This window comes from Salvelinus fontinalis, chromosome 2 (genome assembly GCF_029448725.1).
Source record: "Salvelinus fontinalis isolate EN_2023a chromosome 2, ASM2944872v1, whole genome shotgun sequence".
Lineage (NCBI taxonomy): Eukaryota > Metazoa > Chordata > Actinopteri > Salmoniformes > Salmonidae > Salvelinus > Salvelinus fontinalis.
Window position 1 is genome coordinate 32,096,944 of NC_074666.1, and position 23,458 is coordinate 32,120,401.

General features: G+C 45.5%; 1 protein-coding gene across 6 annotated transcripts in view; it reads left to right on the forward strand.

Annotated features, from left to right (window-relative positions):
- LOC129816865 (misshapen-like kinase 1) overlaps positions 1 to 23,458 on the forward strand; it is a 31,692-nt gene that overhangs the window by 2,360 nt on the left and 5,874 nt on the right. Inside the window, exons 2-27 of one of the 6 annotated variants that reach the window (XM_055871803.1) lie at positions 1,391 to 1,456; positions 1,906 to 2,088; positions 2,290 to 2,400; positions 2,553 to 2,643; positions 3,536 to 3,666; positions 3,741 to 3,795; positions 6,385 to 6,463; positions 13,121 to 13,296; positions 14,010 to 14,079; positions 14,254 to 14,467; positions 15,675 to 15,782; positions 16,378 to 16,464; positions 16,820 to 16,999; positions 17,312 to 17,482; positions 17,927 to 18,190; positions 19,546 to 19,625; positions 20,150 to 20,253; positions 20,361 to 20,461; positions 20,776 to 20,799; positions 20,996 to 21,147; positions 21,388 to 21,505; positions 21,765 to 21,881; positions 22,034 to 22,145; positions 22,452 to 22,607; positions 22,821 to 22,964; positions 23,216 to 23,350. In XM_055871803.1, coding sequence (XP_055727778.1) covers positions 1,391 to 1,456; positions 1,906 to 2,088; positions 2,290 to 2,400; positions 2,553 to 2,643; positions 3,536 to 3,666; positions 3,741 to 3,795; positions 6,385 to 6,463; positions 13,121 to 13,296; positions 14,010 to 14,079; positions 14,254 to 14,467; positions 15,675 to 15,782; positions 16,378 to 16,464; positions 16,820 to 16,999; positions 17,312 to 17,482; positions 17,927 to 18,190; positions 19,546 to 19,625; positions 20,150 to 20,253; positions 20,361 to 20,461; positions 20,776 to 20,799; positions 20,996 to 21,147; positions 21,388 to 21,505; positions 21,765 to 21,881; positions 22,034 to 22,145; positions 22,452 to 22,607; positions 22,821 to 22,964; positions 23,216 to 23,350 — 3,229 coding nt within the window. Of the gene's footprint in view, positions 1 to 1,390; positions 1,457 to 1,905; positions 2,089 to 2,289; positions 2,401 to 2,552; positions 2,644 to 3,535; positions 3,667 to 3,740; positions 3,796 to 6,384; positions 6,464 to 12,928; positions 13,297 to 14,009; positions 14,080 to 14,253; positions 14,468 to 15,674; positions 15,783 to 16,377; positions 16,465 to 16,819; positions 17,000 to 17,311; positions 17,483 to 17,926; positions 18,191 to 19,545; positions 19,626 to 20,149; positions 20,254 to 20,360; positions 20,462 to 20,775; positions 20,800 to 20,995; positions 21,148 to 21,387; positions 21,506 to 21,764; positions 21,882 to 22,033; positions 22,146 to 22,451; positions 22,608 to 22,820; positions 22,965 to 23,215; positions 23,351 to 23,458 lie in introns of those variants that run through there. The other 5 variants (XM_055871832.1, XM_055871813.1, XM_055871822.1 and 2 more) reach the window with 5 other exon arrangements.

Sequence of the window (23,458 nt, forward strand, 5' to 3'; positions counted from 1 at the left end):
CCCACATCAACAAATGTCAGGTGGTAGGACAAGTGTCAACACACATTGAATCAACGCTTACCTTCCAACTTCCAAATCTGTTCTAGGATATTTCTTGAGCAACCGACCCCTTTGCAGACAGTTGTTTTTCTCGATTTGACATTTTTGATGGTTTCTGTGAGTTTATTTTTGATAGTAGACAGTGAGTCTAAAGGCCTAAATATTTGTGAATTTGATAGGCCTATTTGTCGAGGGAGAGAGGAAAAGCTGTTTTTCTTTAGGTAAGTACAGACATTAGGGGGGGTCTTCTGACGGACACAAAGATCCAACAGCATTATTAATGGGTGAAGTTTACACTTCTGCACCCAAGTTAAGTTGACTGAAGTGACGTTAACAGGTCCACAGTGTGTCTCATGCACTTTCTGATCAATGTTGACAGTTTTGTTGCTGGTACAGCGCTCCACACTCCCTAGCTTCACCCCCCCCCCCCCCCCCCCCCCACCACCTTCATCTCTTTCTTCCTTCCCTCTCTCTGCGTTGGACGTGGGCGATGCTGCCATCTCTTCCTTCCCTCTGGATAATTGCATTAGCCTCCTCCATGCCATCGTTCCCTCTTCCCCCCCCCGACCCCTGTCATCTCATTCTTTCCCTCTATTTTGTACACTTGTACTCCAGCGCTTTTACTCTAGCCCTTTTGTCAGTTTGCTCCTGCTTCTCCTGCTCTCAGTGCTCCTCTTACACACAGCATAGATGCACTAATTGGACGATTTATCATTCCCATTATGTTTATTTCATTTCTCTCTCAACCCCCTTAGCCCTAATGCTCACATCTATCTATGCCTCATTCTCTTGTACACCTCTCTCCTCTCCTTATATGCGTTCTCTCTGTTAAAGACAAACACTTGAAAAAGTCAGGAGACAGACCCATTATTGGAACCAGATGAAAGCAGGATGATCACGCTGTACGCTTCCAACCCAAAGCAGCCCCAACGCCCACAGATCCTACACAGGCCATAATGAATCACACTGTGAAAGTGGAACTGGGTGTCTTTTTGCCCTATCCAGGGAAAAAATGCGATGGCTAATTTTAGCATTTAGCTAGAAGTAGCCATTATGACCATCACCTGTAGTTTTATCTTATGGTGGGGAAAAATAGAAACGTTCTTGCAAATGTTTCTATAACATAAGTGGTGGATGGATGTCTAGAGCTTCTATGTGTCTCAAAACATCTCAAAAGCGCTCAGGCCTCCTTGCTTGTGTGGTCTAGGCCTATATATTTAAATGATATAGATTCTATTTAAATGTACCATGTCTGTCTGCATCTTGTCTCCCAGTCTGTCTGGCCTGGTGTTCTGGTCTCAGTCTGCCAGAGAGCAACCAATTTTAATGAATCTATCACTCTTTCTTCCAGGACCCAGCAGGGATCTTTGAGCTGGTGGAGGTGGTGGGAAATGGGACCTATGGACAGGTGTACAAGGTAAGAAGAGTTTGGGCCAGCGACCCAGTTTAGGAGCTGAGAGACACTGAGGGGATGAGTCAGATGAACCACCTCAGTTACTCCCCTGAGTGTCTCAAACTCCAGCTGTGGTAGTAAATCTGAGATATGGCCAGATTAGTGCACCTGTGCTGGACCACGCTACGACTGTCAGTTTGAGGAGCCCAGGAGACAGGTAGTGGTAATGAGATAATATGGAGAGAACTAGAAAGTAGAGGGGAGAGAAGAAGAGTAAATGACGTGGTGAAACATACAGCATAATCACTCTAAAAACGGATTAAACCAGGGCAGGAGTTCCTTGAACTATTAGAGATTTGTGGCTCAAATTTAGGATATTTATTTTTTTAGAGCTGACATCTGTTGTACTCACTTAATTTTCTCGTTTTCGATTGACCAGTTAAGATGATCAAGTCTGCTCTGCCTTTAATCAGGGGCGTCACGTGAAGACAGGACAGTTGGCTGCAATCAAGGTGATGGATGTGACTGAGGAGGAAGAGGAAGAGATCAAGGCTGAGATCAACATGCTGAAGAAGTACAGCCATCACCGCAATATCGCCACCTACTACGGAGCCTTCGTCAAGAAGAGCCCACCTGGACATGATGACCAGCTCTGGGTCAGTCTGATGGATTCTGTCCCTGTCTGGTGGTATAATCTGAGAGCGAGCTTCATCATTTATAGGGCTCTCTCTGATATCCATGAACCCCATAATGCACAGAAACTAGATTAGGGTTATTGCATGCAGCGTATATTATTTATTACAGACACACTGAATATTGTATTTATGTGTGCTAAGTTCCTTCCTGTCTGTGTATAGCTGGTGATGGAGTTCTGTGGGGCGGGCTCAGTGACAGACCTGGTAAAGAACACCAAGGGCAACTCGCTGAAGGAGGACTGGATCGCTTACATCTGCAGAGAGATCCTCAGGGTGAGGAACCACAGTGCACCCACTATAGAACCATTACAAAAGTCTTAGGCCAAGCACCAGTGTAAATCCCTGCTTTGGAAAAGTGCCATTACAGACGCCCTCCAGAGGGCCTCAAACCCCTGACTGAACTCTGACCCCTCTCTAATACCCAGGGCCTCTCGCACCTCCACCAACACAAGGTCATCCACAGAGACATCAAGGGCCAGAATGTGCTGCTGACAGAGAACGCAGAGGTCAAACTCGGTGAGATGATTGATTCTTAACTGTTAATGTGTTTGCTCTGCTGCTGCTTGCTGTTTACATGTGTTTCTGTACAGTGTGTGGGCTTGTTGTAATCAAACATTTGTATGTTTTCTGTTCCCGTGTTCCGGACAGAAAATACATTTACAAAATTGGTTCAAACCAAGAGAAAGTGACTGTTCATAGTACATTTTCGTTCTTTTTTTGAACCTGTGAAATCAACATAGTTTTTACAAAATGGCTCATTAATTTACTCGACACATTAGCACAGATAGAGAAGCTTGCTATGTAACGCCTAAGCTAGTTGTTTGCACGTTTAATTGGTCAGAAAAGTGCAGGCAGATGCGATTGAAATTTCACTGGTGGGGAGAGCTCGAGAGGAGGCGGGGTGGACATGGAGGGGGCTTGGCTTGATGCGCTGAACATCATGATGTCATTTGAACTGAACTGTGTTTAAGCTATTACTAGCATTATAACTACACCAAATGACAATTATATACTAGACAGGAATATTTTTGTAACAAAAAAAGAACATTATTAATCGGTTCTCAAGATTTAAAAATAACGGTTCTGTTCCAGAACATTAGAGATCACTTTCGTTCCCAGTTCTGTTACCGTTCCTCAAACATTTTTGTTATTTTTTGGTTCTGTTCTCTGAACCGGGTCCAACCCCTGGTTGTGATGAATATGTAATCGTGCTCTTTGTTTCCATATGAGATCTTTCAGTCTGTGTTTTATAGCAGCTTCCCTAAGTCTGAATAAAGTGCTCAATTGTCTCACCATCAAGCACACTACATATTTGTATTATGGTTTTATCTACAACTTAACTTAATCAAGACTTGAAAAATGTAACTGTAGCCAGTAATACTGAGTCTCTGTCCTCCGCTGTGTGCAGTGGACTTTGGGGTGAGTGCTCAACTGGACAGGACCGTGGGGCGCAGGAACACCTTCATCGGCACACCTTATTGGATGGCCCCTGAGGTCATCGCCTGTGACGAGAACCCCGACTCCACGTATGACTACAGGGTAATGACCCCTTTCCATCCTAACGTGTCTGTCTGTGTGTGAGAGTGGGTAGTAAATCTCACATGTCTCCACAGAGCGATATCTGGTCCCTGGGGATCACAGCCATAGAGACAGCAGAGGGAGCTCCTCGTAAGTACATCTCAATGCACCCACCCACACACATCTATCTCCACTTTATTACCCTTTTCATCCACACCCACCCACACGCATCTATCTCTACTTTATTACCCTTTTCATCCACACCCACCCACAAGCATCTATCTCTACTTTATTACCCTTTTCATCCACACCCACCCACATGCATCTATCTCCACTTTATTACCCTTTTCATCCACACCCACCCACATGCATCTATCTCCACTTTATCTCCCTTTTCATCCACACCCACCCACACGCATCTATCTCCACTTTATTACCCTTTTCATCCACACCCACCCACACGCATCTATCTCCACTTTATTACCCTTTTCATCCACACCCACCCACACGCATCTATCTCCACTTTATTACCCTTTTCATCCACACCCACCTACACGCATCTATCTCCACTTTATTACCCTTTTCATCCACACCCACCCACACGCATCTATCTCCACTTTATTACCCTTTTCATCCACACCCACCCACACGCATCTATCTCCACTTTATTACCCTTTTCATCCACACTCACCCACACACTCAAACAGCTGATATTTATCTCCTAAACTTTCAAAAGCACATTCTGCATAACATAAGCCTGCAGTGGAGAGTTTTAATCATCTCCCACATTATGAAACTCCTGTCTCGTCACTTGCTCATAAATCAAGCCATGTGTTTGAGATGGCTCATTCACCACTGTGCTGCTCATGTAAGATACGAGGTGAGGGGGCTATTGATCTGTGGTGTTAGAGAGCCTTCTCTATATCAAACCGCATAACACAAGCACATATCACTGCACACTGCTCCCACCGTAGGCAGCTTTGAAGTGGGATGCCTGCCTGGAGAAGGATTCTCTCCCTGGAGCTCCTGCTGTTGCTGTATCCACCCAGTATGCGTGACACAGCCCAGACAGGCAGACAGTCGAGGGCTGTTGTCGTCAGATGCCTGTAGTCAATGAATTATGCAATATGGACTTTCTCACTATCACTGAGTTTCTACTGGTGACTGGGAGGCTACTGGCTAATTGTTAGCTAGCATTGCTGTTGTTTTTCAAAACCTGATAAAACCACCCTCTGGTCTGACATGAGCAGACTGATTTAACTCATGTGAACAAACCAACATTCGTTCTGATGTGATGACTAAATGTGCAAAATGGTGAAGTGTGCACGTTGGTACATGTATCACCATAAAAAGTTCCCACAGATGCACATAAACTGCTTTTATACTTCACAAACATTGTCAAGAATGACATACTTAAACTGGTCGTGTAATCACCATGTATCAAATTTTATTGGTCACATACACATGGTTAGCAGATGTTAATTCGGGTGTAGCGAAATGCTTGTGCTTCTAGTTCCGACCGTGCAGTAATATCTAACAATTTCACAACTACCTTATACACACACAATTGTAAAGGAATGAATTAGAATATGTACATATAAATATATGGATGAGGGATGGCCGAACGGCATAGGCAAGATGCAGTACATGGTATAGAGTACAGTATATACATATGAGATGAGGAATGTAGGGTATGTAAAGATTGTTTAAAGTGACTAGTGATACATTTATTACATCCAATTTTTTATTATTAAGTGGCTAGAGATTTGAGTCAGTATGTTGGCAGCAGCCACTCAATGTTAGTGATGGCTGTTTAACAGTCTGATGGCCTTGAGAGAGAAGCTGTTTTTCAGTCTCTCGGTCCCAGCTTTGATGCACCTGTACTGACCTCGCCTTCTGGATGATAGCGGGGTGAACAGGCAGTTGCTCGGGTGCTTGTTGTCCTTGATGATCTTTTTGTCCTTCCTGTGACATCGGGTGGTGTAGGTGTCCTGGAGGGCAGGTAGTTTGCCCCCGGTGATGCGTTGTGCAGACCTCACTACCCTCTGGAGAGCCTTACGGTTGTGGGTGGAGCAATTGCCGTACCAGGCGGTGATACAGCCCAACAGGATGCTCTCAATTGTGCACCTGTAAAAGTTTGTCAGTGTTTTTGGTGACAAGCCAAATTTCTTCAGCCTCCTGAGGTTGAAGAGGCGCTGCTGCGCCTTCTTCACCACGCTGTCTGTGTGGTTGGACCATTTCAGTTTGTCCATGATGTGTACACCGAGGAACTTAACTTTCCACCTCCTCCACTACTGTCCTATTGATGTGGATAGGGGGGTGCTCCCTCTGCTGTTTCCTGAAGTCCACATGTAGTCACTGAAAGTACTGAAATGAAACCCACTGCATGCCTTGGGCAGTATCAGAACTAAGGTCAGTGTATTCGTCCTAACAAAGGGCATTTTATTGTTGTGCTGATAACCTAGCCAGACAGGTTAAGCTAGCTATGCTTGGAAGACAATACGTACGTGTTGCTCAAACAAGACAATGGAGCAATAGGTGTGAGGCAACAAAGGAAGGATAAGGATCGGGTTTATCAAGAGCACATTATATTGATTGGGACTAAAGTTGTATGCATAAGGATAATGTGATCATTACATGTTTATACTGTATAGTAGTGTACAAGCAGTATTTAAATGCTCTTTTGATTTAAATGCTTTGTACCAATACATCATTATCTCCCTCTCTCTCTCCCCCCAGCTTTGTGTGATATGCACCCTATGAGAGCTCTGTTCCTCATCCCAAGGAACCCCCCTCCCAAACTCAAGTCCAAGAAGTGGTGAGTGCTGCGGTTTGGTTTCTGCTGTTGTTTTTCCTACAACTTCAGTTTTATTTTAGGACATAGCTATTTTCTCTTGGCTCCCCACCCTCTATTGCCCTCCGATTGTAGTGATAAGATTCCTTCCTTACCATAGCCCTGCTGCGCTTTACTGAGCTATTTACATTCAACACCAGCTGGCCATGGTACAGTGGCATGACAGAAATGTTATCACTAGGGGCTGTGGTGGTCACGAAATTTCATCAGCTGGTGATTGTCAAGCAAATAACTGTCGATCTTAAGGTAATTGACAGTTAATTAACAAACACATTTAGCATCTTCTAGTTTCCACACATAATAAATCCATGTGATATAGCCTACACCTTCACAATAAATCCATTATTTATTTTAGATAGTTCTAAAGAAGCATGATATGAAGAAAATGTAGTCTATTTCAGAAGAACAGAATAGCATACTCTGAGTTAGCCACATCAGGACCTAACATGGATATGACAAATAGCTGTGGGCTACACTAGTTCATTTAGCAGAAAATATTTGCTATAATTCTGTGTCTATATTTTATAGTATGACGATAACAACTGAACAAAGTTGAATAAAATATACATATTTTATCAATGATTTGAGGGCGTGCAACTATTCTGTGTTGAGCAGTTATCAAAGAAGTAAACTCAGCAAAAAAAGAATGCTTGTTCAATGAACCATAAACCATTAATGAACATGCACCTGTGGAACGGTCGTTAAGACACTAACAGCTTACAGACGGTAGGCAATTAAGGTCAGTTATGAAAACTTAGGAGACTAAAGAGACCTTTCTACTGACTCTGAAAAACATCAAAAGAAAGGGTGCTCAGGATCCCTGCTCATCTGCGTGAACGTGCCTTAGGCATGCTGCAAGGAGGCATGAGGACTGCAGATGTGGCCAGGGCAATAAATTGCAATGTCCGTACTGTGAGATGCCTAAGACAGCGCTACAGGGAGACAGGACGGGCAGCTGATCGTCCTCGCAGTGGCAGACCACATGTAACAACACCTGCACAGGGTACATCCGAACATTACACCTGCGGGACAGGTACAGGATGTCAACAACAACTGCCCGAGTTACACCAGGAACACACAATCCCTCCATCAGTGCTCAGACTGTCCACTATAGGCTGAGAGAGGCTGGACTGAGGGCTTGTAGGCCTTTTGTAAGGCAGGTCCTCATCAGACATCACCGGCAACAATGTTGCCTATGGGCACAAACCCACCGCTGCTGGACCAGACAGGACTGGCAAAAAAGTGCTCTTCACTGACGAGTCGTAGTTTTGTTTCACCAGGGGTGATGGTCGGATTCGCGTTTATCGTCGAAGGAATGAGCTTTACACTGAGACCTGTACTCTGGAGCGTGATCGATTTGGAGATGGAGATGTCATGGTCTAGGGCGGTGTTTCACAGCATCATTGCCTGCAATGACAAGCTCAGTCCAATCTCAACGCTGTGAAGACATCCTCCTCATATGGTACCCTTCCTGCAGGCTCATCCTGACATGACCCTCCAGCATGACAATGTCACCAGCCATACTGCTCTTTCTGTGCATGATTTCCTGCAAGACAGGAATGTCAGTGTTCTGCCATGGCCACCGAAGAGCCCCGATCTCAATCCAATTGAGCACGTCTGGGACCTGTTGGATCGGAGGGTGAGGGCTAGGGCCATTCCCCCCCAGAAATGTCCGGGAACTTGCAGGTGCCTTGGTGGAAGAGTGGGGTAACATCATACAGCAAGAACTGGCAAATCTGGAGCAATCCATGAGGAGATGCACTGCAGTACTTAATGCAGCTGGTGGCCACACCAGATACTGACTGTTACTTTTGATTTTGACCCCCCCCCCCCCCTTGTTTAGGGACACATTATTCAATTTCTGTTAGTCACATGTCTGTGGAACTTGTTCAGTTTATGTCTCAGTTGTTGAATCTTGTTATGTTCATACAAATATTTACACATGTTAAGTTTGCTGAAAATAAACACAGTTGACAGTGAGAGGACATTTGTTTTTTTGCTGAGTTTAGGTACTCCCATGTGCTTAATTTAGAGTTATTATTGTAACTTTAGTTGTTCTACAAATGTTGGGCTATATGTTTAGATTTTTTTATACATTGTAAGGCTGCATGATGTGACTCTAATGATGATTTGAAAAAAGTCGCTTGAAAGGCATGAGCTCTGCTTTGGTTTTTTGCGCAGGCTGTACACACTCCAATAGTCACTCATTCACAATTTGACAAGCACTTCATAATGCCTCGAATTTCACGGCGGCATCCCCTTTCTGGCAGTAATGCACCCTAAACAAATCTATGCCTTTTGCGGCCCGGAGTGCTGTGTTGTGCCGTTCTCCCTGAGTGTGCTGCACAATCCGAAGCGTTTCTCACTCACACGGTTCTCCGTCACGTGATCGGGTCTTTCTCATAGGCTGTAAGTTAAGACAGGCACATCTGGGACGCAACTGCCCGCGTCCCAGAATTATCCAATTCCGAGGTGCATATTGAAGATATTGGAAGAACTGTCCACGTTTACTTTTCGTCAGCCAACAAGATGAATAGGCCGAACGAACAGCAAAAGCACTAGCCTATGTCAATCTACTGTCCCCCATAGTACAAAAGTCAACCTATTCTGAGCAAGATATAAATATTTGCTTATATATGCCAGTTAGGCTCTACAACCCTTGTAAAGCAGATTAATGTGCTTCATTCTAAGAAGTTATTTGACCACTTTAGTTGTGCTACTAACCTTGTTAAAACATACTGGCCTATGGGCTATGATTCGAACAAGTTGCAAAGAAAAGGGCATTGTTTCTTATGCTGGGCATCATTCTCAAGTGATAATATTAGCCTATCACTTGTGAATTATATATTATCACCCATCAGACTATACTAATCTTGTCTTCACATATACTAAATAATATGTCACATTTGATTTATAATGGACCATTATCAAGCACATGTATCGAAACGGGCAGCGGGAAAAATACATGTCATCTATGCACTTAAATGGCGAATGGAGGAAGATTTTCCCTATGTTGTTTTCCTTTATGCCAGCCAGGTAGGCTGTACTCCTGTTGTAAATATAAGTAATGTGCTTAATATTAGGAAAGCTGAGAAATAAATATTGCCTAGCCTATAGAAAGCTAATGGGATAGAAATGTTCCGCAACATGATCTCATGGGCTCTCATGAAGTGTTTGATTTAGATTTTCAAATACATTTGCATTGATCGTGGACTATAGGTCTCATGGTCCAAATACACTAAGGCCGTTGTGAAGTGTAATGTGTATTGGCGCCGGAGGGGTTGGCTGCCGTTTATGGGCTCTTAACCAACCGCGCAATTTTTTTGTTGTTGCATTGTTTGTAACTTATTTAGTACATAAAGTTACTGCTACCGTCTCTTATGACCGAAAAAAGCTTCTGGACATCAGAACAGTGATTACTCACCTTGAACAGGACAAAGAATTTTTCTTTAATGAGTCGGACGAGCGGCATTTACTCCAGACAGCTGAACAGGCCCTCATCCCCGTCATTCACAGGAGAAAGAGACTGAGGTTTCGCAGAAGGAGATCAGGGTTCCTTGTGAGGATCCGGCGATGAGTGGCTAATCTGCCTTTGCCATCGATACTATTGGCCAACGTACAATTGCTGGATAATAAAGTGGACAAACTAAAAGCACCTATATCCTACCAACTGGACATTAAAATCTGTAATCTTTTTTCACCAAGTCGTGGCTGAACATACAGCTCGTGGGTTATACACTGTACCGGGCAGGATAGAACATCAGCCTCTAGTAAGACAAGGGGTGGCGGTCTATGTATATTTGTAAACAGCTGGTGCACGATATCTAAGGAAGACCTAAGGTTTTACTCTACCTCCGGCGAGCATCTCATGATAAGCTGTAGTCCACACTATCTACCTAGAGAGTTTATCTATATTCTTCGTAGCTGTCTGTTTACCACCACAGACCACCACAGATGCTGGAACTAATACCGCACTCAATGAGCTGTATATGGCCACAAGCAAACAGGAAAACGCTCTTCCAGAGGCAGCGCTCCTAGTGGCCGGGGACTTTAATGCAGGGAAACTTACATTTGTTTTACCTAATTTCGACCAGCATGTTAAATGTGCAACCAGAGGGGAAAAAACTCTTGACCACCTTAACTCCACACATAGAGACACATACAAAGCTCTCCCTCGCCCTCCATTTAAAAAAATCTGGCCATATTTCTATCATCCTGATTCCTGCTTATAAGCTAAAATTAAGCAGGAAGCACCAGTGACTCAGTCAAGAAAAAAGTGGTCAGATGACGCAGATGCTAAGCTACAGGACTGTTTTGCTAGTACAGACTGGAATATGATACGGGTTTCTTCCCATGGCATTGAGGAGTACACCACATCAGTCACTGGCTTCATCAATAAGTGCATCGATGACATCGTCCCCACAGTGACGATACGTTCATACCCCAACCAGAAGCCATGGATTACAGGCAACATCCGCACTGAGCTAAAGGGTAGAGCCTGCCGCTTTCAAGGTGCGGGACTTTAACCCGGAAGCTTATAAGAAATTCCGCTACGCCCTCTGACGAACCATCAAACAGGCAAAGCATCAATACAGGACTAAGATCGAATCGTACTACACCAGCTCCGACGCTTGTCGGATGTGGCAGGGCTTGCAAACTATTACAGACTACAAAGGGAAGCACAACCGAGAGCTGCCCAGTGACACGAGCCTACCAGACGAGCTAAATTACTTCCAGGCTCGCTTAGAGGCAAGTAACACTGAAACATGCATGAGTGCATCAGTTGTTCCGAACGAGTGTGATCACGCATTCCACAGCCGATGTAAGGCCAACGTTCACAAGGCCGCAGGGCCAGACGGATTACCAGGATATGTACTCCGAGCATACGCTGAACAACTGGCAAGTGTCTTCACTGACATTTTCAATCTCTCCCTGTCTGAGTCTGTAATACCAACATGTTTCAAGCAGACCACCATAGTCCCTGTGCCCAAGATCACTAAGGTAACCTGCCTAAATGACTACCGACCCGTGCACTCACGTCTGTAGCCATGAAGTGCTTTGAAAGGCTGGTCATGGCTCACAACACCATTATCCCAGAAATCCTAGACCCATCTTCAATTTGCATACCGCCTCGTGAAGAGGGCACGACAACACCTTTTCCCCCTCAGGAGACTGAAAAGATTTGGCATGGATCCCCAGATCCTCAAGAAGTTCTACAGCTGCACCATCGAGAGCATCCTGACTAGTTGCATCACTGTCTGTTATGGCAACTGCTCGGCATCTGTCCGTAAGGTATGCGTATGGCCCAGTACATCACTGGGGCCAAGCCTCCTGACATCCAGAACCTCTATACAAGGCGGTGTCAGAGGAAGTCCCAAAAAATTGTCAAAGACACCAGTCACCCAAGTCATAGACTGTTCTCTCTGCTACCGTATTGCAAGCGGTACCGGAGAGCCACATTTGGGACCTTAACAGCTTCTACACCCAAGACATAATACTGCTGAACAATTAATGAAATGAACACTTGGACTATTTACATTGACACCCCCCCCCCCCCCCTTGTTTTTACACTGCTGCTACTTGCTGTTTATTATCTATGCATAGTCACTTTATAAATTACCTTGACTAACCTGTACCCCCGCACATTGGCTCGATACCGCCTGTATATAGACTCGTTATGTAATTTTCTTGTTACTTTTCGAATTTAAATGTACTTTATTTAGTAAATATTTTCTTGTGCAGTTCAATAAATGGACTTAAGGGGCTTGAAAGTGAGCATTTCACGGTAAGGTCTACACCTTTTTGTATTTGCGCATGTGAAATAAAATTTGAATTGATGTCAGAGTGATTTTAGAGGGACAATAGTGCTGAGTACCAGGCAGTAGTTAGCAAGTTTGGTAGGTTACGAATGACCAGCAGCAGCATCAGTTCTTGGAGAAGCCTAATTACCGCGACTAAACGGTCATGTAGAATTTGACTGCCTTCCTGACTTGTGACCGCCGGTGTAGCAGTAATACGTTCACCACAACAGCCCTAACTTAAACTAATGTAGCCTGTTTTTTACTTGCACAGTTTTTTCCTGACAAACCAGGCATGTAGGAAGAAATTCTTAGACCTCAAACAAGCGAGTCATCTGCAGATCACATTTAAACTACTCATACAAATTATTCAATGACTAAGACAAGAATGTATTGAATGAAGTTGTTGCTCAATGCACATGTTTCATTTGGTTGACCTATAGTACATACCTTAGGGATAGCTATTGGCCTCCAGACAAGTCATGTGGACAACTTTACTGCAATTGATACACCCAAGTACATCCTAATGAAAATAGCAGTGAAAAATCTACCGAAAGAGGCACTGTTGTACATTTTAATGTATGGATACTCGCACTGTCTTTTTGTCTCTCTTTCACTCCCACGCACACAGACCTTCCCTGTTCTTCTCCTTTCTTTCTGAACACTCATCTTGGAATAGTTTGCATTCCCAAATACATGCGACCTACAGGAGATACCAGGCCCCCAAAATTCCCACTCACACCAGCTCTCCCATCTCTCTCCGCCAACACCTGTTACTCAACACTCCCCTCTTCCTCACCTGACCCACCCACCCCACCTCCAGGTCTAAGAAGTTTATAGACTTTATAGAGGGCTGCCTGGTGAAGACGTACACCAGCCGGCCAACCACAGAGCAGCTCCTGAAGCACTCGTTCATCCGGGACCAGCCCACGGAGCGCCAGGTCCGCATCCAGCTCAAAGACCACATCGACCGCACACGCAAGAAGAGGGGCGAGAAGGGTGAGCGAGGGAAGGCCCGGCCTGAGCCCGACTGAGGCCTCTGTGGGTTTGGGTTGGGCATGAGATATTGTGTTTTGCACATGTCTGTGTGAATAATGGTTGGGGGGTTGAGGTTAACTGAGAAGATTGGGTGGATTATTGTCATTATATGTACATACAGCCAAAATAAAGGAAGCACCAAAATAGTGTCTTTAATAGGTCATTGGGCCACAACAGCTTCAATGCGCCTTGGCATAGATTCTACAAGTGTCTACAATTCTATTGGAGGGATGTGATGCCATTCTTCCACAAGAAATTCCATAATTTGGTGTTTTGTTGAGGGTGGTGGAAAACGCTGTCTCAGGCACCGCTCCAAAATCTCCTGTTAGTCACCAGATCTCAACCCAAATTAACACTGAGTCACAACCACACACCCTTTAAACCCCCTGTGGTCCTTTAAAGCCCTTCTTTCAAAGTCACTGACATCTCTTCTAGCCACGGTAGCCAAAATAATGGGCAACTGGGCATTTTTATACATGACTAATCATGGTGGGATTTTAATTGCTTAATTAACTCATGAACCACACCTGTGTGGAAGCACCTGCTTTCAATATACTTTGTATCCCTCATTTACTCATGTGTTTCCTTTTTGGCAGTTACCTAGTATGTTTTCACTACTATATGATATGCTTTCTCATTTCTGTTCATTCTTTCTCTCACTCCCCTTGTTTCAGAGGAGACCGAGTATGAATACAGTGGCAGTGATGAGGAGGATGAGAACCGTGGGGAAGACAGGGAGTCCAGGTAACACAACACTACCCATATAACATTACTACTCCCGTAATATAATACTATAGTGTCCTGAGATTAATGACACAATCTCCTGATTCTCTACTATGATCTCTCATCACCTCATCATGCTATATTGCTCCCTGTCTAAATCATCCTTTCTAACCCTTCCACCTCTCTCTCCTCCAGTACCTCCATCCTGAATGTGCCGGGTGAGTCGACGTTGAGGCGGGACTTCTTGCGTCTTCAGCAAGAGAACAAGGAGCGCTCGGAGGCTCTGAAGAGACAGCAGGCCCAGCTGGCTGCTCAGCGTAGAGACCCAGAGGAACACAAGAGACAGCTGCTGCACGACCGACAGAAACGCATCGAGGAGCAGAAAGAACAGCGCCGCCGCCTGGAAGAGGTAATACACACACACACACACACACACACACACACAGAGACACACACACACACACACACACACACACACACACACACACACACACACACAGAGACACACACACACACACACACACACACACACAGAGAGACACACACACACACACACACACACACACAGACACTGACAAACAGACAATTTTATCAACTGCGGCTTGTGTTCTTTAGCTTGCTTAAGCAAACCACGTTTTTACCCTTTGGGGTAAAACCTGTGACCAACATGGTTCAGCTGACTTGATCCCACCTTACAAAGAATGAATCATCACAAGCCTTTTATCTAGCTATTTATGTCACTCCAAGTCTAAGGCTTTCACAGTAGACAGGTTTACTGGGATTGTACTAAGCTGTTATGTACATTGCGACTGTTTAGGGAGATACCGTAATAAAGCAGGATATGAAGCTTGCTAATAAGCAAGTTGGTAACACCAACGGTTTGACGATATCTATAATACATTTTTTATTAATGATAATTATGAATAATTGCACATAATTTCTGTGCAATTAAAATATTTCCACTGGATTTAAATCTCAATTAATGTTGGATTACCTGCATACAGTGTGCAGTAGATGGGAATTGATTATCACAAGGTCAGAAAGCAACTTACCATCAGGGAGAGAACTAAAAATGATAGCTCAATATTCTCTCGAGATTGTTAATCATTAATTCTCAACAACAAAAGAGAAGACGAGCATTTAAATGTAAAACGTGTCATTTGCAAGTGCGATCTTAATTCTAAGAGGTATCCTCTCTTAAGGGAGTTGTTTTAATAGGGAGGCTGTAGTGTCTTCAGAAGGCGGCTTAAAACTATTCAGGGTGATAACAATTAAAAGAACAACTGGCCAAGTGTTTGAATCAGGGAGCTGTGCGGTCTCAGCAGAGGAGCAGGGCTGCAGTGGCTGTTGGTAACGGGGGCTGGCAGTGACTCACAACTAACATCTCGCTCGCTTGCTCTCTCTCTTTCACGCTCGCTCACTCTTTTGCTCTCTCGCTGTCTCTCGCTGCCTTTTCTTTTGCTCTCTCGCTCTCCATTTCCTCTCTCTTTCTTTCCATTTCCTCTCGCGGTGGAGGGGGAAAAAACTAAAGGTTTATGCAAGGCATCCATTATAACCACAACTAATGTGCAAAAGTGGCCTCCACACTGATTTCTCTCTCATGTCATCCCTCTCAGCAACAGAGAAAAGAGCGAGAGATGGTGAGACAGCAAGAAAAGGGCCCCCATCGGAGACTTGACGATATAAGGAGGGAGGAGGATAGGAGGCTGGCTGAGAGGGAGCAGGTAACCAACCACGAGAAGCACAGGAGCACAATCAGCCAATTGGGAAGAGGTTTGGGTGTAGCCTACTCTGCAGCCTACTGCAAGCCATTCAGCTGTGGAATGTCCGTGCGCTGGTTGCCATGGCAGCCGGGATCTAAATTAGTGTGTTTTCTGTTTTCTGTGCAAGAGCTCAGTTTCTGCTGCTCCGTTTCCGCTCTACCTCTACCACACAGTGACTGGCATTATATCACAGTCAACCTACGTTTTATAATCTACTCTCCTAGTCTTCTTTTCTCCAACCTTTTAACTCTCCTACCATGGCCCGTTTCTTCACGATAACTAACCTGCATCTAGTACTGATAGAAGACGTGATGCCTATATGGAACTGTATTGTAGTCTTAACAGTAGATATTCAATAGAAAAAAGCTAATACCATTTAGCTTTTAGTGTGAATGTAGAACTTTAAAGCCATGACAAATCACTAGGGCTGTATACTAACTAGTGTATGACAGTCATAAATCCCCCCCCCCCCCCCCCACATCGTGGTCTATTTATATCTATCCTCTTCTCCATTGTCTTTCCTTTCCCTCTTCACCCCTCCTCCACCTCTCTTCAGGAGTTCATAAGAAATAAGTTAGAGGAAGAACAGCGGCAGTTAGAAATCCTTCAGCAGCAGCTGCTTCAGGAGCAGGCACTGCTCATGGTAACTCTCTTCCTTCCTTTATCCTGCAGTCACCTCCTCTCCTCAGCCCTAGTCTACCCCTACCTCTGCCTGCAGGGCATACTGCTCACCCTCTTCCTCCTTCTTGCACTTCACACCTCTCACCACTAGAGGCATCATACACTCCATGCTCTGTATGTTGCTTTTTACTTGATGAAAACGTTTCTTGAGAGAACTGGAGAATCAGCCCTTGTCTATGTATACCCTGCATGATGTCCCCATCTTTGTATGTGGGATTGTGTCTGTTTTGGGGGCATGTCAAAGTGGTGTGTATTGTGTACTAGCCATGCTCAGTCCTTAGTAAGTCTACTTTGACCGTATCATGGTGTGTGTGCAGGAGTACAAACGTAAGCAGCTGGAGGAGCAGAGGCAGTCTGAGCGTCTGCAGAGGCAGCTGCAGCAGGAGCATGCCTACCTGGTGTCCCTGCAGCAGCAGCAACAGGACAAGAAGCCCCAGCCCCTCTACCACTACAGCAAGAACCTGGAGCCCAACAACAAGCCCGCATGGGCCCGAGAGGTACAATAACCACACAGACAGGAACAGTGGAACATGCTCTTACTTCACCTTAGATAACCCTAGGGACCACACCTTTCATTACATAGTGTTTTATAACCTCGAGTAATATAGAGTAATACCAGTGGAATACATTTAGCTATTTCCCTGTAACAAGCTAGCATATACAAGCAGTTATGTAGTATCACCTTAGGTGTCATCTTTTTTCCTGCAAGTTAGTCTGAATCGACATCTCTGTGATATGCTCTCTCCCTCCCTCTCCCCGTCTCCTGTCCCCCGTCTTTGCCTCCCTTTCCTTCTCTCCCTTTGTCTCAGGTGGAGGAGCGCAGTAAGCTCAACAGGCAGGGCTCACCCAAAATCTGCACCACTGTCTCTGACACTGCCATCCAATCACGCTCCGACTCCATCAGCCAATCCGGAGGGGGCCAGGCTACTCAGACCCCGCCTATGCAGCGGCCTGTTGAACCTCAGGGGGGACAGGGCAAGGTGTGTTGGTGTTCATCTGGGAATGTATTAGTCAGTGTGTACTTTATTTGTATGTTTTCCCTTGTTACAACATTGCAGACATTTTGCTCAAATACTGGTTTAGCACAGTGGCGACTGCGTTGTCTTTCTTTCTTGAGCTGCATTACCCCCTGTCTAATAATGCTTCTTTGAATTTGATTTATTTCCAATCTTATTTACCTTCCTTTTCTCCCTTCTCCTCCTGGACCCACTCTCTTCCCTTCTTATTGCTTTCATATTGTTTTATTGCCATTTCATAAAATGGCAAAATTCCCTCTATTCCCCATCTTAAAACATACACAATCCTAAATCCTCAACATGCACAATCCTGTCCCACTCTATCCTGCCTGCTCTCACTGCCCTACCCTGCCCGCTCCTCCACCTTCACACTCCCTTCCCTACTTCCTCACCGCTGCCCCCCTGCAGTTCCAGATGGCCCACTTGGTTCCGCTGAAGCCCTACGCTGCCCCTGTCCCCCGCTCCCAGTCCCTGTGTGACCAGCCCACTAAGACCATGTCCGCCTTCCCCACTCAGGACCCATCTCCTACCCCCACCCCCCGCCCCGTCCACTCCAGGGAGCTGGTCCGACAGAACTCCGACCCCACCTCCGAGAGCCCCGCCCCACAGCCTCACACAAGGGAGGACCGCGGCCCCTGGATCCGGCTGCCAGAGATGGAGCAGCCGCCCAAGGTCAGAGACCACCTGCTGGGTTTTAGTCTTTAGATGTTGAAAAAAGACAGCGCTCCAGACTAATATTTTCCCTGGTGGCGCTTGTGCCACTACATTTTTCACTTGGTGGCACCAGCCCAGGATTTGGTCACACCAATTGTTTTCACAGCGTTACGTAATATACAGTGGGGAGAAGACGTTTTTGATACACTGACGATTTTGCAGGTTTTCCTACTTACAAAGCATGTAGAGGTCTGTAATTTTTTATCATAGGTACACTTCAACTGTGAGAGAGGGAATCTAAAACAAAAATCCAGAAAATCACATTATATGATTTTTTAAAGTAATTAATTAGCATTTTATTGCATGACATAAGTATTTGAACACCTACCAACCAGTAAGAATTCGGGCTCTCACAGACCTGTTCGTTTTTCTTTAAGAAGCCCTCCTGTTCTCCACTCATTACCTGTATTAACTGCACCTGTTTGAACTTGTTACCTGTATAAAAGACTCCAACCTCTCCACAATGGCCAAGACCAGAGAGCTGTGTAAGGACATCAGGGATAAAATTGTAGACCTGCACAAGGCTGGGATGGGCTACAGGACATTAGGCAAGCAGCTTGGTGAGAAGGCAACAACTGTTGGCGCAATTATTAGAAAAGGGAAGAAGTTCAAGATGACGGTCAATCACCCTCGGTCTGGGGCTCCATGCAAGATCTCACCTCGTGGGGCATCAATGATCATGAGGAAGGTGAGGGATCAGCCCAGAACTACACGTCAGGACCTGGTCAATGACCTGAAGAGAGCTGGGACCACAGTCTCAAAGAAAACCATTAATAACACACTACGCCGTCATGGATTAAAATCCTGCAGCACACGCAAGGTCCCCCTGCTCAAGCCAGCACATGTCCAGGCCCGTCTGAAGTTTGCCAATGACCATCTGGATGATCCAGAGGAGGAATGGGAGAAGGTCATGTGGTCTGATTAGACCAAAAAGCTCTATTTTTGTCTCAACTCCACTCGCCGTGTTTGGAGGAAGAAGAAGGATGAGTACAAGAACACCATCCCAACCGTGAAGCATGGAGGTTGAAACATCATTCTTTGGGGATGCTTTTCTGCAAAGGGGACAGGACGACTGAACCATATTGAGGGGAGGACACTTTAATTACAGGAATCATAAGAATAATGTGCTTTACTGTTTTGACCAAATCGTGGTTTTAGACGTTTTGAGTGAAGCAACTATGTAGAATAAAAACAATTGCTCACACAGCCAAGTCAAGGGGTCACAAAATGTGACTAAATGGTCGCAGTCTGGAGCTCTCTAAAGGGCATATAGATCTATATGTTAATGTGGTATTTCACTGTATCTTTCCCAGATTCCCCAGAGGACAGCCTCCATTGCCACAGCTCTCAACACCAACCTCTCGTCTGGCATCAGGCATCCAGTCAGAGCCAGGTAACTCAGGCGGACACATTTGAGCTAATCTTGTCTAATCTCGGTGTCAAGAACGCACAATTTCCCACTACTTGATTTAGGTTCTGGAGGAAAACACTTTCCAATCTGTCTCAACAAAGTCCGTGCCTCCCTCTGCCAAAGCCCAGTCCCTCCTTCCTTCTGCAGAAAGTTTACCTGTGTTTATTAATATTTTTTTGCTGCATGCTGACAACATGGAGGTATCTGATGTTTTCCACAAAAATATTTTACATGTAAGCAGTGTTTATTAGATTTGTGGCTAAAATCCCTGTTCCCACTAAGCAACTTATCTGGGATATCGTGATTCATCAAAATAATCAGCTGACGGTGTTCCAACACACCCATCAGAAACTGTTTTACTCCCTGTCTCACAGATTTGCCTTTAAATGCATGTCAGGGGAGATTACTCTGTTTCTAATCATGACACATGCATGATGGTAGATCATGGCACAGTTATGATATTGACTGGTGAGACCAGATAACTGATTTGGTGTCTTCCTTTACAGCAACCCAGATCTCAGCCGCAACGACCGCTGGGAAAGAGGAGATAGCATGCACCTTGTATCCAATCTGCCCCAGACTGGCTCTCTGGAGAGACACCGCATACTCAGTGAGTAAATCACACTGTTGCTGACTCTGCTTCTCCATCTCTTGATCCCTCTTACGAAACGAAAGCAAACCCCAACAATGATGTGATATTTAGTGTGTTGGTTTCAGGCTCCTCCAAAATGGACTCCCCCATACTAGGCCATGACGGGCGCATGAAGGGGCACAAGCCAGGGGAGTCTCGCACCTCGTCCCGCCCCAGTCGCCCTGCTGTAAGTACCCCTCACCTGTAAACCCCCCCCTCACTCTGAACACTGCGTGATGGATAATCAGACAACACTTTATACACCCTTATCACACTCATCTTCTTTTAAGCTTATCACTTGTAGAAATCTATATTGCTCTCTTCACGGACTATTCTGCACTATTGTAATATCTGCACTCACTCCCCAATCCCTACACCTGGATATTGACACCTGCACTAACAGTTGCTCTCTTTTTATGATCCTATTTTCTGTACCTGTTGATCACACCCTTTCCTCTGCACTCACTTCCCTGTTTGTCCACTGCTTCTTCCAATGCACAGAGTTACAAGAGAGCAATAGGAGAGGTTAGTATCTCTGTGTGTGCTGTGATATGTTTTTGCTTCCACTATGTCAGGCTGCTGTGTTAAAAGTTACACACGCCTGCCATAGTCCTGGTATGCTGGCAAAGTATGTTAACTATTGAGGAAACGCCCAGCTCTATGCTTCCCTAATGTCTGTTGCGTGTCTATGTCGTCTGCGTGTGTGCCTGTTTGTGTTCAGGACCATGGGCTGTATGCTAAGGAGCGCCCTGAGGAGCAGCCCAGACCTCCATTGAAGGCCAACGACTACTCTTCATCCTCAGAAGGCAGTGAGAGCAGTGAGGAGAGTGAGAGTGGAGAGGGGAATGAGGAGGAGGACAGCCCCACAGACCGGTCAGTACCAGGGTGGGAGAGGCACACAGACAAACAGGAAGAGGAAAAAAGGAACAGCTTTTTAGAGACATAGCTCTTAATGTTATTGAAAGCCCATTGTCCACTTTTACCGCCACCCTGACCATTCCTTGTCTTTTTATTTTCCTGTCCACTCCATATCCTCCACTGCACTCTGCTCTGTCACCTTCCTCTGTTTCCTTCCCATCTTCCCCCCTGACTTCCTCTCCTGTCTTTCTTTAGTCCCCGGGATGCAGACTCTGACTCAGTCAACACCATGGTGGTTCATGAGGAGGAGGGGGAGGGAGGGGAGGAGGGGCAGGCTGGAGGCTACGGGGACCAGACCATGCTGGTGCAGAGGGTGAGTCATCTGTCTCTCAGGAAGTAGCCTACTGGACTAATCTGCATTAAACACACATCTATAGGACTGACGTGAGGGGGTGTGTGGGTGGTCAGCTTACTCTTATGTAGCGGTTGTGTTGGGAGTTAGCTTACTCTTATGTAGCGCTTGTGTTGGGAGTTAGCTTACTCTTATGTAGCGCTTGTGTTGGGAGTTAGCTTACTCTTATGTAGCGCTTGTGTTGGGAGTTTGACTGTGGTTTGTCCCCGTTGCCTGGCAGACACCAGAGAAGCGGAGCCACAATGGATACACCAACCTGCCTGACGTGGTGCAGCCCTCCCACTCCCCCACTGACTCGGCCTCCCACTCCTCCCCTGGGAAAGACTCTGTCTATGATGTAAGTCTGTCTGTCTCTGTCTGACCACCTGTCTGTCTCTGTCTGACCATTTGTCTTTCTCTCTGACTGTCTCTGACTGTTAATCCGTCTCTCCATGTACATGTTTCCCCCGTTCCCAGTGGTATTTCTCACTCCCTTCCTGTTTCCCCCAGTATCAGTCCAGGGGTCTAGTCAAGGCGTCAAGTGGCAAGTCCTCCTTCACCACCTTTGTCGACCTGGGCATGTACCAACCACCAGGCCCTGTGGATGCCATCTCTGTGGGCAGTAAGTACAGACAATAGAACTGGTCATTATCATAAGGGGTTAAATGAGGTTCCCCTATATACCTTCACTTACCTAGTTTCCAAATTCTAGTCCCTCTATTTTCAGTACTCGGCTCACAATCATCAGCATCTCTTACTTACTGCTGTTGGTAAATCTAAGTCATGGAAATGTCTAACAAGCAGGAGGGCAGCAGTTGCCCACAGTCGCTTGATTCAATATTATCATTCCCTTAAGGAAGTTTTAGCATTCATAGAGAACGGCTTGTGTTTCTCTCCTCCCTCTAAACTCTGCTCCTTCTGTGTCCAGGCCTGGGCTCCAGGTTTGAGCAGCTGAAAATGGAGGTGAGGAAAGGCTCCATGGTGAATGTGAACCCCACCAACACACGCCCCCACAGCGACACCCCCGAGATCCGCAAGTACAAGAAGAGGTTCAACTCTGAGATCCTCTGTGCTGCTCTCTGGGGTGAGACAGACGGCACACTGGTCTTGGCTATAGCCCACACTCTAATCATATGAGCCACAGAATTCAAATGAAATATAGAATGATATGCATTTCAATGACCACATGTAACACGCTTTGTTCCACCCAGCTTGAGTATAACATTTTTCACATATTGTACGTCCTGATCGCATTAAGGGGGATATTTGTATCTAAGCGTGCATGTGTGTTCCCCAGGTGTGAACCTGCTGGTGGGGACAGAGAACGGTCTGAAGCTGCTGGACCGTAGTGGTCAGGGGAAGGTCTACTCCCTCATCAACTCCCGCAGGTTCCAACAGATGGACGTCCTGGAGGGACTCAACCTGCTCATCACCATATCAGGTGATTGATTAGTACTGCTCTGCACTTTAACACACTCTGCACTCACCTGGGGTCTGTTTAGGAGAGTGCAACGTCATTAAACCTTCAGATAGAGCTAACAGGATTCTAACTTTAGCATTTCTATCTGCGACGTTCTGAACGTTTCACTTCATTTAATAAGCCTGGGGAAAAGGACCTGTGCATCACAAACTCCATCTGTTGCTACTAAGCCCCTTATCCACTAAATAACTGTGTGTGTGTGTCCATCCCAGGTAAGAAGAACAAGGTGCGTGTGTACTACCTGGCCTGGCTGAGGAACAAGATCCTTCACAATGACCCAGAGGTGGAGAAGAAGCAGGGCTGGACCACTGTAGGGGAGATGGAGGGATGTGTCCACTACAAAGTGGGTGAGTAAAGGAAGGGAGGAGATGGATTAACAGTGATGTGACCTGTTATTGAACCCATTATTGAAGTTTTTCTAACAATATATATTTACACATTTGGTTTTGCCTTTT